Source organism: Corapipo altera, unplaced genomic scaffold, assembly GCF_003945725.1.
Source record: "Corapipo altera isolate COAL_440 unplaced genomic scaffold, ASM394572v1 113, whole genome shotgun sequence".
Lineage (NCBI taxonomy): Eukaryota > Metazoa > Chordata > Aves > Passeriformes > Pipridae > Corapipo > Corapipo altera.
In genome coordinates, this window is record NW_020884895.1 from 2405321 (window position 1) to 2417503 (window position 12183).

Sequence of the window (12183 nt, forward strand, 5' to 3'; positions counted from 1 at the left end):
CCTGTTCAATCCTGTTGTGCAAAGAATGAGGTTTGAGTAGGATAGAGAGGTCAACAGAGCCAGGTTAGAGGCTGCACAGTGAGTACATATCCCAGGGCAGTACCTGTGGTGCCATGTTCTTCTCCATTTGCAGTCTCCTTGAATTTTGAGCAGCCTGTCATGCTGTCACAGCACAGCATGTACTGCAGGTTTCACTTGGTTGCAGACTTACTATGCATACATATTTCTCCATGCATTGCTAACCCTTTCCATCTCCTCCTACAGAGAGTTTCCCTCAGCCTTCACCAGCAAACCTAAGATCCCTCGCACTCCAGAAGGGCAGAGTACCAGCCCTAGAAAGGGAAAGGTCCCAGCCATTGCCCCCCAGTTCTCTCAGTCTGGACCCCAACAAACAAGCCATCCCAGCTCCTCAGGATCATCCACAAGGAGCAGACAGAGTAAGTGGAAAAAGTCATCATTCTATTTGTCGTTCCTTGGGGTGGGAAAGGAGGGAGCACCGTAGAAACTCTTTAGGAATGAGGTCGTAGGCTGCTAATGTGCCAGGAGTATATGACATTGTACTTGTCGTCTGCAGGATGTACAACCATGTAATTACACCCTGCTGAACACTGCTCTTATTTCCAGGCTGTCATGTGAGCAGTTACAAGACATGCTTTTTCTTGTCTCTGGGTGGAGAGAAGTGGCCCAAATTCTCAGAAGTTTTTTTCAAAGTTTCTGGTCTCAGATTAGACTTTCTCTAGGTGTCATCAAACTTTTTCCTTTTCTTTAGTCACTTGTTCACTCTGCTGTGTAACTCGTTTAATGTTCTTGAATTTGGATCCCTGGGTATGCCTACACTTCAGCTGAATGTAGACCAGAGTCAGGCAGTTCAGAAGATGGGCTCAGGGCAGCCTGGTGAGCAGAGAGCCGAGCACAGTGTGCTGCTTGTGGCAGTCACCATTCTTCTGGAGGCTTGTACTTCAGAACCACATGGCTGTGTTGTGGCCTGAAAAAGTTTAAGCAGTACTAGTCTGCAGGCGCTTCAAAAGAGAAGAGGGCTTTCATTTGAGGTTGGAGGAAAAGGATGGATACTTGTTTTAAGCCAGGCAACACAAGCCCAATAAAGTGGAAATGTTGATCTTGGATACTCACACATCACTAAACACGTGGTGTGTTAGCTGTGGAGTTTTTTTGGGATGGAGAGGGAAGAAAGATGCATTCTTCAGTAATTAATAAGCTTTTTCCCAGGAGTGTGGATAGGACTAGCTGGGTTCAAATACACCTGGGTCTCCACCATCAGTGAAAATGGCAGGAGCGATGTATATCCTTGTTTCAAAGGCATTGTAACAAGTTCAGTGATGATTATTTTATCACAATGTAACATCAATTCTGTTCTTTAACTGTAACTGTTACCTTGAAACATTTCACAAAAACATAATAACTAATACCTTCCCACAAAATTCAAGGTATATATGTATGGTTAGCTCCTCATTACAAATATGGAAAATGAAACTAAGAGATTTGAAATAACCTAGTAAATCAGTAACAGGGCTGGAAAGAGCATCCTAAATCTTCTGTGTTGCTCACTCTTTTGTCATTCCACACAGTTGCATGTGCAGGGAAGTAGTGTGATTTTATTCAGGCAGCACAGGTGTGGCAATGGAAGGGAATGTCCTTGGTGGTGGAAGGAGGTTTTGACCTAGACATTACTTGCTTGAACATTCCTGTGCTGAGGTAATACTGCCGGCTCTTTCAGCTTAACCTTTGCTGCATGTGCCCCATGTTTCACCTCTGGCATCAGTGCTTTCTGTTTCCTGTGACAGCAGCACTGTTCTGCTCTGACTGGCTGTGGTGTAACACCCAAGAGTCTGTCTCTGGTTCCTGTTTCGTTTCATTCCCAAAAGCATTATCCCATTGAAAAGAAGCCCTGATGAAGAAAGGAAAAACACTCTGTGTGTGTGTCTGTGTGTGTGCACACAAAAACTCCTCTGCATATTCTACTTTCTCCAGGGCAGCTTTACATTCCTGGATGTGTGTGTCCTAGGAAAGATGTGACATATACATCTTGGTTCTGGAGCAAGATCCTTTTCCAGTGGCACAGTGCATAACATATTTTATTTTCAAATTGCATTAAAGTAGGTCACTTGGGTTTCTCTGTGGATTCAGTATACATGATTTGTTAGTCCAGACCCTTGAGCTCTTCTAACTTTTATTGGGTAGGATATGTCTTACAATATTCCTCTTCTTCGTCTGTGCATCCCAAAGGTGAATGTATAGCAGGCATCCCACCTTGCTATGTGTCCACTTACCTTTTCTCCAAATTTTTATCTTGGGATTCCAGGTTATCATTTTCTGTCTGTCCACATGTGCCATGAGACAGACTTAGCATCAGCAATTGAATGTTAAAATCTTCCTGATAAAAATAGCAAAGAAATTATTTTGCAAACAAGTCATCTTCCATTCACTCTGTGTACATGTATCCAGCCTTGTTGTCTGCTGTCACAGAACACCTGTTAGTTCTTGTCCATCCTCCAGGGTTTTTCACACAGATGTTTGTGGTTGGGAAAAGTGAGATGAAGGTTATGAGAACCAGATTTTTAAAGGACTAAAAAGGCGGTTTTAAGCTCCTATGTTAAAACTTGAGGTTCTCAAAGGTGATTCTCAGCTGTTACTTAAAGGTGCAGGCAAGGTGAGCCCCTAATGTTTCCCTAGTAAAGCTCTATGCTACTGCTCCTTTAATTTCCTGATTGACTCATCTGTAAATCCAAAATGGTATCAAATGCACAGATATCAGCAATCAGTAGATTTCAGCAGTTGCTGCCTCCCATTTGCCTGCTGCATAGGTACATAGGTTTTTACATATCAAGAGACCCTGTTCCAGTGGAAGACTATCTTTAGTTTCTGGATTTCTTGGTATTTCTGGAGAAATGCAGGTTTTTATAGATGATGGACATGATGAGAAAAAGATGAGTTTCTGATTGTACTTGATGTGCTCACTTATTTTAGAGGCACATTTTTAGCTTGATTTTAATATTTATTATAGGTGTATTTTCTGGAAACGAGTTGATTTTATATAAACCTAGCTGAACTAGCTGGACTGCTCCTCTTGGAGCGTGGAGTGTGTGGAATGCCTGAGGAATGCAGAGGAAGCACAGGTACTTAGTTCAGCTCCAGGCCTGGGGCTGGATTCCTGCCTGAGATGCAGCCAGCTGCTGTTAGCTGAGCTCTAAAACTGTACCTTAAAGCAAAACCAAGCTCCTCCAAATAAAACCAACTATGCTGGGACCCACCGTGATTTCCACTTCCTAGCTGGCACAGGGATGGCACTGGCAGCATGGCTGGAACACAGAGTTCCAGAGGGAACAAAGGGACCTCCAAATTTAGACCTTTTCAACTGTGCTCCATGTGGACATGATTGAATGGTTTAATCTACCCTGTTCCTTATTCTGCATCTATTCCAGGCAACCCTTCATGGACATGCTGAAGCTGTTTGCAGTGTACCAAGTTCTGTCTAGGGCACATTGGAGCTAGGGCAGTACAAAACTCTCTACCAGAAGAATGAGGAATGTTTTTTGGCAGTGGTGTGACTGGGCCCTGGTGACTCCCTTTCAGTTCTTTCTGTGTCCCTAGACAAGGGGTTGCCATAAATATGTCCTGCATTTTTAAGTTGCGGCATTGGTAGATAAAGTGCCTTTCTGCATGGTTTTTGTGATGTTTGTGTCCCTGTACAGGTCGCACAAGTGTTGCCCTCAGGCAGCTCCTATCTTGTAGTAAATCCTGCTTTCAGCTGACAGACTCTTTCTTGCTGTTTTTCTGCAGGCAGCCAGTCCTACAGGAAGTGAGAACAGTTCCTTTCCTCGAGAATCACCTGTCACATTGTTAAAGGACAGAGCCAGCTTCCTGTAATGAGCTTTACTGGTGACCTGCGGAGCAGAGAGTGAGGTTGTTGACACCACATGGCATTTGCCTTGCACGGTGATTCCGGGATTATCTGATGGGATGCGTCTGTTGTGGTCTCTAAAGCTGGCTAAGACAAGGGCCTTGTTATTACAATTCAAGGTCTCAGCAGCAGCCCAGGGCTGATATGGGACATGGATATAGTCCCAGTTCCTCTGATAGTTTACTCTAAAGTGACATTACCACCTTGAGAAGAAACTCTTGCTCTCTGCCTTCTGTGTCAGAGTAAATGGCCCTTGGAGACAGCATGTAGAGAGACAGCAGAGGAGTCTGACCAAACAACTGTCTTTTTAACATGTTTGCTGAACCAGCCTGTCACTTGCTGTTTTTTAAATTATGCCTTTGTGAATGGCTTGGGAGATATCTGTGTTCAAAGGATCTGCATTAGGAGGGACAGTGTACATCATGTGCAGAGCCTTTTCTGCCTGTAGCAGTGATGTGGGGTGAGATCTGTTTGGCCTCCAGAGACTGAAGAAGTAGTTCATCAGCTTCTGGTTGACCTGTAGCAGATGAAAAACACTGTGACAGTGTCCAAGGCAGCATCCATGTTCACCTCTGAGGATCTGATCAGCAGCTTTAACTGCAGCAGTTATTCCTATTTCTTCGTTCTACATTTTTTCTTAATTCTACTGTAACACATTTGTGGAATGAATAATCCATTTTTTCCACTGGAACGAAGAGCTTTGCTTCTTCATAGAAGAAACCATGAAAATGTGAACAGATCGGAAGCAACTTTCTCTTTACATGTGACTGTGGTCAATCTTCTTTGGTCTTTGTTGGGGTTTTTTAATGTTCTTTGCTTCAGAGCTATGTCTGGTTTTGTCTTCATGGAATTTGTGCTGGTTTTTGGTGAATATGAAGTGCTGGCTAGGCAAGAGAGATCAGGAAGCCCTCCACCAAATAAAAAACACAGCAGTTAGTGCTGCTAGTGGATTACAAAGTTAGTGCTCTTTGTTCTTTCTCTCAAAAGTAGCAGTGATCAGGAAACACTAAGTCTTCACTGGGGGTTGGATTTTCAGTAACATCCCCTCATGTGACAGCTGGTAGGACACATAAATGCAGTTTACATTGGAACTTGGCTGCTGCTGAGGCAGAGATGTACGAAAAGGAGGCAGACTTCAAAAACAAATGCTTTAACCTGTACGAAAAGGGGGAAGGTAAGGATTTGGTTTTGGAGTTTCACCTTGAGAAACAAACAAGTGGTACACAGCCTGAAAGGTAAAGCAACTCCCACAGTGACACTGCCTTCCCCTGCAGTGAGGAGTTGTTAAGCCACTGGTCATTTCCATAGGACCAGAAGAAAGCTTTGTGCTTCTGCCGAGGTCTTGAATTTTGCCTCTTGGTGTGTTGTGGCAACTGAAGAGCCAAGGCCACTGATGTAGTTGCCATGAGACCCACTGAGTTCATTGATGCGGTGTCAGATGTTTGTAGAAAGGACTCCCACACACAGGTTCAGGAAACCCCTTTGGATAATAGACTTTAAATTGGAATTGGGACGTTTTGTAGGAGAAGACACCCTCTAACTTAAAATCTGGTCAAATTCATGTGGGAGTTACAATTTACTACACAGTACCTTCAGGGTGTCCACAGACCTAACACGAAGCAGGCAGAGTACGGGTGTTGCTTTAACTCCCAAACTACATAGGACATGAAGTGACTATAGACACTTGATAGCCCCCATCACATTGATCCCCATGTTAGACAAAGAAGTCACAGAAAATCGCTGACTTGTGCTTAGATCCATCTACCTCCTCTCAGAGCTGATCAACACCATTAATGGGAAAATGTCCTCTGGTTCACAAAAGGGCAGTAATGGAAAAGCCATAAAAGCTCACCGTGTGGTTTTCCAGGATAGGCAGCTTTTCTCTTTCCTCTGAAATTCAGAGGTTTTTCCATCATGTGGTATCAATGGCCAAGTTGTTAACACTGAAGTGCTAAGCACATTCATTTGCATACATGGATAACACAGAATGCTCCAGCAGTGAATTTTATTTATTTTACAGCAGTGCTGAGTTTCATGTTGGAGCAGATCTGATTCTCTGATGTGGAGAGCAGCTTTTGAAAAGTGTTGAGTACAGACTATTTTTTTTGGGGGGGAGGGGAAGCAACAACCTCAAAACCTCACTGATTTTATAATGAATTGAGATCAAAATGTTATCACTCCTTTCCAGTCACCTGAGGGTGGTTGGTAGGTATGGCTACAACTGCTCCAGCAGATCAAGATTCATGAAAAACCAAAATGCATCTTGCTGAATTGGACTGAAAGGAACAAGCTGAAGTACGTGTACTTGTGTGTTTCTTACTCAGGCCTGTTGCAATGCAGAACTCTGTATGTACATGTTTCCATGTTCAACTCTTATATGTTTTGGCATGTGAGTATGGAGTTTGAAAACAGAGAGTATTTTTTATATTAATGAATGAGAGACTTCATTTTCCAAATGCCTGAGAGAAACTGTGGATATGCTTAGAAATAATTATCCACTGAGCAGTAATTTGAGAGGCCAAGGAAATAACATGTCCTCCTTTCCCTGTCTTATTCACAAAAAGCCCCTGTGATGCCAGAAGGAAGGTTTGAAGCTAATGAAAAATGTCAGTTCTGCCTTTGTTCGTAGGACTCCACTGTTCAGGGGGGAGAGGACCCTGAATGCAGGTCAGTAGCACACACATAGCAAATTCAGCACCTCACCAAACAGTTGTTGAGTGTCTTTTGTATAAGCCACATAGAGGTTGCTGCCAGATTCAACACCCCTCTGGTAAATTCATAACAGGAGCAGTGGAAATTGCTGCCTCAACGGGAGGGTGTGATTGCACTTTGGCTGTGAATTCATTTACAGAAAGCAAGTACGGTTATTGCATAGGACACACAGATCTGCAGGTGAAGTTTTTCTGAGACCAAAGTCCTGTGTGGTGCTACCATGCCTTTTGGATGTAACTTCTGTATATTGTGTAATTTTATTTACGGACAGTGTTATTTGAGACAAACTACATAGGTGTATATAGGTTTGCATAGAACCATCATTCTGTACGAATGGTTTAAAATTATCTGTCAGTGACTAGATAAAAATGCTTCTGAAGGGTTTTTTTTTTTCCCCCTTCTTTCTCTTTCTGACATGTTTGTTTTGGGGTTTGTGAACTTCCACTGTGTGCATTTCTTTACATTTCACTCTGGTTTATTATTGACAAATTCTGTCTCCAACAGTTTTATCTCCATCTAAGTGGAAAATACAGCTCGCTTCTGTTCAGCCTGGCCTGCCTCTGCAGAGGTAGCCTTGTTCACTCAGAAGTGTTGCAAAGCAGGTGTGAGCCACTCATTGTTCGTGGTCTCTCATGAGGAGAGCCCAGGCATGTGGGATGCTACCAGTGACATTGGTTTGGTGTCAGAAGTATTATTTGTTGTATGATTTAAGTGTGTAGGGAAAGACAAGCAAGGAAGTTCTCTGAAAGGGAAAATATTGCTGTGATGGGGAGGGACAGTGGTTGCTTGGTTTGGCTTTGAGTTGGTTCCTTTAAACAAACTTTGCCTAGTCTTTATAAATCATGGTGGAGATTGCAGTGTAGAGATAAAAAGCACTGCGTTATGTTCATGCACGTCTTTGAGTAGTGGTAGCAGACAAGTGAACAGGCTGCCTTCCTCCCAGGTCATTAAGTACATCTAGGCTTGCCTTTTAGCTTGGGGCTTGAATTAGTCTTTGAGACACAGCTTCTTGGCAGTTTGGGCCATGCTCACGCTTGCAGTCTGGCTTGACATTGGAACAAGCCCTTTCCCAAGAAAGGAAATGCTGGAGTTGCAGTTGCACCTTGCTCAGTGTAATCTAACGAAGGAGTGTGTGAGCCCTGCCAGGCACCCTGGCTGTGCAGTGTGGCCCACCAAGCTCGAGGAGGGGTGTGGGCATGGCCAGCAAAGAGGGGATAGATGGAGCCTTGCAAACTTCCACTGACCCTATGGGAACTGAATACCAAAATACCTCTGTGACTGAGCCATGTGGGCTTCTCCAGGCTATGCTGCACTTTCCCAACCTCAGCTATTCATAGAAGTTGTAAAAGCAGTGGGACTCCTAATGAAGGGTGAGAAACAGCAAGATGTTTCAAGACAAACAAAACAGACTAAGACCAGACTGTTCTGGCCAAGCTGTGTGGGAATCTGCTGCTAATAGATTTTAAAAAGAAACCAACTTTTAGGTGCAGAAGATAGAACCTTGTCCTACTACATTATCAGACCAGTAATTCTTCTAGCCTGGCATCTTGTCAGTGGTTGGGATCTGATGTTTCAAAGCAAGTTTATTCCCATCTCTGGGCTGCTTTCTGCCCTGCAGTGGAAGGGCATTGTATTCAGTTACAGGATCATGATCCAAATTTCCGCATTTTGAGGACCTGGTGCTCTCTGAACAACAGGCTCAGTGGCACACTCTGGGACATCTAATAACTTTCTGGAATGCATCCTCCTTTTAGTACAAGTTCTCTCAGCAGTGCTTGGCATATGGTCCAAGTTTCCAAGAAAGTAGGGCAGTAATTTGTTGCAGCGAAAGTGAGAATCCTTCAAATAAGCAGGAAGAAATCCAGTGCTTTGTTCTTATTTTCTTCAAATATGGGAAATGCTGTTCTGATATAATTCTAAATCAACAGATCTAGGGAGTGTCAGTTGTTTTGTTCACTCCCAGTGACCTGGCACCGTATTTAATTTAAAAAATTATTTCCAATATGCCTTGCTGGTTTTCAACTTAAAATGTCTTTAAAGTGTTACTACATCATATTTGTTTTTCTTTTAATAATGCTCAGAGCTAATTCTGTTAAGTAAGCAAGTAAACAGGACAAATAAAAATTAGTGGAAACTTGAAACCATAAGGTTTGTGCTGTAGGTGTTTCAGGTGCCTTTTATATTGAGCTGTAGCTGACAGCTTTGAATGCTGAGGCCATTTGCAAATCAGACCACCTGCTGAGGGATTTTAGGAGTTGAGGACACCTCCCTCTACTGATCTCAAGGAAAAATTCTCGCCCTTGTAGATCCAGATTTCATTACAGGAGCATAGTCCTCCTCCTCTGAAGAGTGAAAAAGTTGAGCTAGCATGACGATGGGATGTAAGTGCTGGAAATAGCAGCTCTGTGCCAAGTGATACAGCTCCTCCTTTGGTGTGCCATGTGCCGGTCTGACTGCCCTCGCCGTTGTCTGGATCCGGTTGACTGTTGGCAGAGGTTGAATGCTTCCTGAGAACAAATCACTGTATTGTTCGTGTCTGCTCATGCACTGCCTTTTGGGAGTGTGGTTCATGCTGGTAGCAAGAAGCAGAACCATTAGCACCAAATGAATTCTTTGTCAAGCAGGATGTCTCCCTGAAATTTTTACCCTTTTCTCCAAGTGCTTTCCCCCTGGACTGAATTTGCAGTATCCTACTGGACTGGCTGCTCTGAAGCAGGTGACTTTTTTTTGTTAACTCAGCAGATTGTGGCCTGTCATGATTTTCCATGAAACTGGCTCCTTTCTATTTCTTCCTCATCCAAGTGAGCAGCTGGGAAATGAAATACAGCAGCTCTGGCACTTGAGGAATACAGTTCTGTTTCAATCAAGCCCCTTCCATCCTCAAGGCCTGTGGAAACTGGGCTGTTTGAAACAGCCAAAATTTTCACCCTGTCTAACCATACCAAAAGCTCCATGCCAGGGAATCATGAGCCACCACCTCAGGGAATGATCCACTGGCAAAGTACAACAGCAGTTCTCAAGGGTCCCATCACTCCATGCCCCAGCAATACTGGCTGCAGTAGCCATCACTGTCCTGTTTCTGCCCAGATCCAGGGACTGGGTCTGTCCAGAGCAGCTGCACCAGTGTAGCCACACTGCAACTGGGGCAAATAATGAATTATGAGCCATCACAACTGGTCTCATGGCTCTTAGTCAACCTCAGTGCTTATGTGAGGCCATGAAGAGCGTGGCCCATAACTAAGGCTTTTAGACCTGTACACAGTAACACCAAGAAGGATTGGGCTTGCTTCTCCCAAAATTTAGAAATTGGTCTGGTTGAGTTTTTAGTCATGCATACCTGGAGCTGGCCTGACATTTAATGTCATCATCTCACTCAAATTCAGGACCTGGCCATTGCAGAGGATGGTTTCCCATTTGTGCAGAATTTGTTTTCATAGATGAAAAACTTTGAGTGGCTAAATGGCTCTTTCCCATATTGTAGGTTAAAACTTCAGTGTGCTTTGGGCAGGGGCAAGAAGAGGCATCATAAGGCTCTTTCTCTCTAACCCTTGTTATCCTGTGGCTCTGAAGATGCAGGTGGTGAGGATGCAGGTTTTCACAAAGCCGTGCTGAGAGTTACAGAAAGGTGGGTCTGAACCACTGTGAACTTCCACAAATTTTGTTGGGGCTCCCAAGGTTCTCTGAAACCACCTTTACAACAACTAAAGCAGAAGCCAGTGTCAGCAGTTGTGTGTCACTGCCCAAGTCACCCAGAAATGGCAGCAGTGACAACCAATTTCATCTCAAATCCTAGCAGGTTACTTGGCTCCTGGGTCATGGCCATGCACAGGGCAGAGACCAAGGCTTTTTAACCATAAGCAATCCAGTGATCTTACACCTTTCTGGTGACAGTAACACATTTGTGTCTGTAGAGTAAAATCTGAAAAAGATATTTCCTTGATCTACATCTCGTTATTTTCATTATTCATTGCTAGTGAAAAGGAAATATATCCTGTATTTCCACCCAGTCAAGCTTCCCCTGAGCAGCTGTCAGGAGGCAGCTAGTTTTCTCCTCACTGGCAGCAGGGGATGGTTTGAACCTTTGTGCAAAGCTGGTTTTGTTCAGGTGCCTAAAGTAAGTTTGAAAAGGAATCTCAGCACATGCATAAAAATCTGTCCTTTTATCCTGCAGCAGTGGCCTCTCTGAAGAAAGTCCTTGTAGTTTCCTGTCTCTGCTTCCTTCCGTTGCTCTAACTTTTTGTTTTGTTTGGAGGGGGATTTGCCTTATTTTTCCCTGCAATGGGAGTTGTTCCATATGGCTGGATCGTGTTCATGCATTACAGAGGAAAAGGGAGGCTTTGAAAGGTGCTTGTCCCAGGCTGGAGCTCCTTGAAAACTGGCTGGATGTTTGGTTCTTGCTGGTTGTAGCCCCTTTCCTTTCACCTGAACCACAGCCTCTTCCTGTAGCACAGACCTGATCCCAAAGAGATCCCAAATGAGAGTATTATGGTAATCTCTGGTATTATACAGGAATCTCCTTCCTTCTGTGCGGGGACTGATTAAAATCTCTCATTACCTTCTGACGTCAGTACTGTACACAAAACCATTTCCTAGTGAGAAAAGTTCAGTGCAGCTCAGCCCTGAAGTGTTACCTGTCCAGGGTTGAGACCTCTGGGCTTCATCAGACACCTCTCAAACCATTCCTGAGCAATGGGAATGGGACAGTGTGATGCCAAATGAGCTACCAGAGTCTTTTGCTTCTTTCTCCCAACATGGACAGTTGTGCTGGGCAAAGCAGCGAGTCTCAAGCTGCCTTATCTTCTGCAAAGCTGACTGGTCCTGCAGCTTTGCACGGTTACTGGTGTTACCCACGTGCTGCTTTGAATGACTTTTCTCTGGGCTATGAGTGTGGTTTGTGCCGAGAATACCCTGTCCTTGCTAGGAAATCAGCTCCTGGGGAAATATGTCCTTGCTTAGGCATGCTGGAGATGATGGAGGGGGTGTTATCACCACAGCCTTTAGGGGTGTGTGGTGGGTTAACCCCAGTGGGCAGCTCAGCCCCACACTGCTCTCATTCGCTCCTGCCCAGAGCAATGGGGGAGAGAAGCAGAAGGGTAGAAGTGAGAAAACTTGTGGATTAAGACAAAGATAGTTCAATAGGTGGAGTAAAAGCTGTGTGCACCGGCAAAGCAAAATAAAGAATTCATTCACTGCTTCCCACGGGCAGGCAGGTGTTCAGCCATTTCTGGGAGAGCCGGAACAGTTACTCCATCATGCTTAACTGGTATTTGGGAAGACAAACATCATAACTCCTTCCTTCTCCCAGTTTTTAGTGCTGAGCACTTTGGCACACGGTCTGAGATATCCCTTTGATCAGTTGGGGTCAGCTGTCCCTGCTCTGTCCCCTCCCAGCTTCTTGTGCACCCCCAGCCTGCTCACTGCTGGGGCAGCGTGAGAAACAGAGCTGGCCTTCATGCTGTGTAAGCAACAGCTAAAACATCCCTGCCTTATCAGCACTGTTTTGGTCCCAAATCCAAAACATAGCACCATACCAGCTACTATAGATAAAATTA

General features: G+C 44.3%; 1 protein-coding gene across 3 annotated transcripts in view; it reads left to right on the forward strand.

The window, feature by feature from the left end:
• Positions 1-7013, forward strand: part of ARMC9 (armadillo repeat containing 9) — a 64428-nt gene extending 57415 nt beyond the window's left edge. For all 3 annotated transcript variants that reach the window (XM_027647328.1, XM_027647329.1, XM_027647330.1), the window contains 2 exons: positions 265-437; positions 3799-7013. In XM_027647328.1, the coding sequence (XP_027503129.1) occupies positions 265-437; positions 3799-3821 (196 nt within the window). In that variant the 3' untranslated portion in view covers positions 3822-7013. The remainder of the gene's footprint in view (positions 1-264; positions 438-3798) is intronic.
• The last annotated feature ends 5170 nt before the right edge of the window (positions 7014-12183 follow it).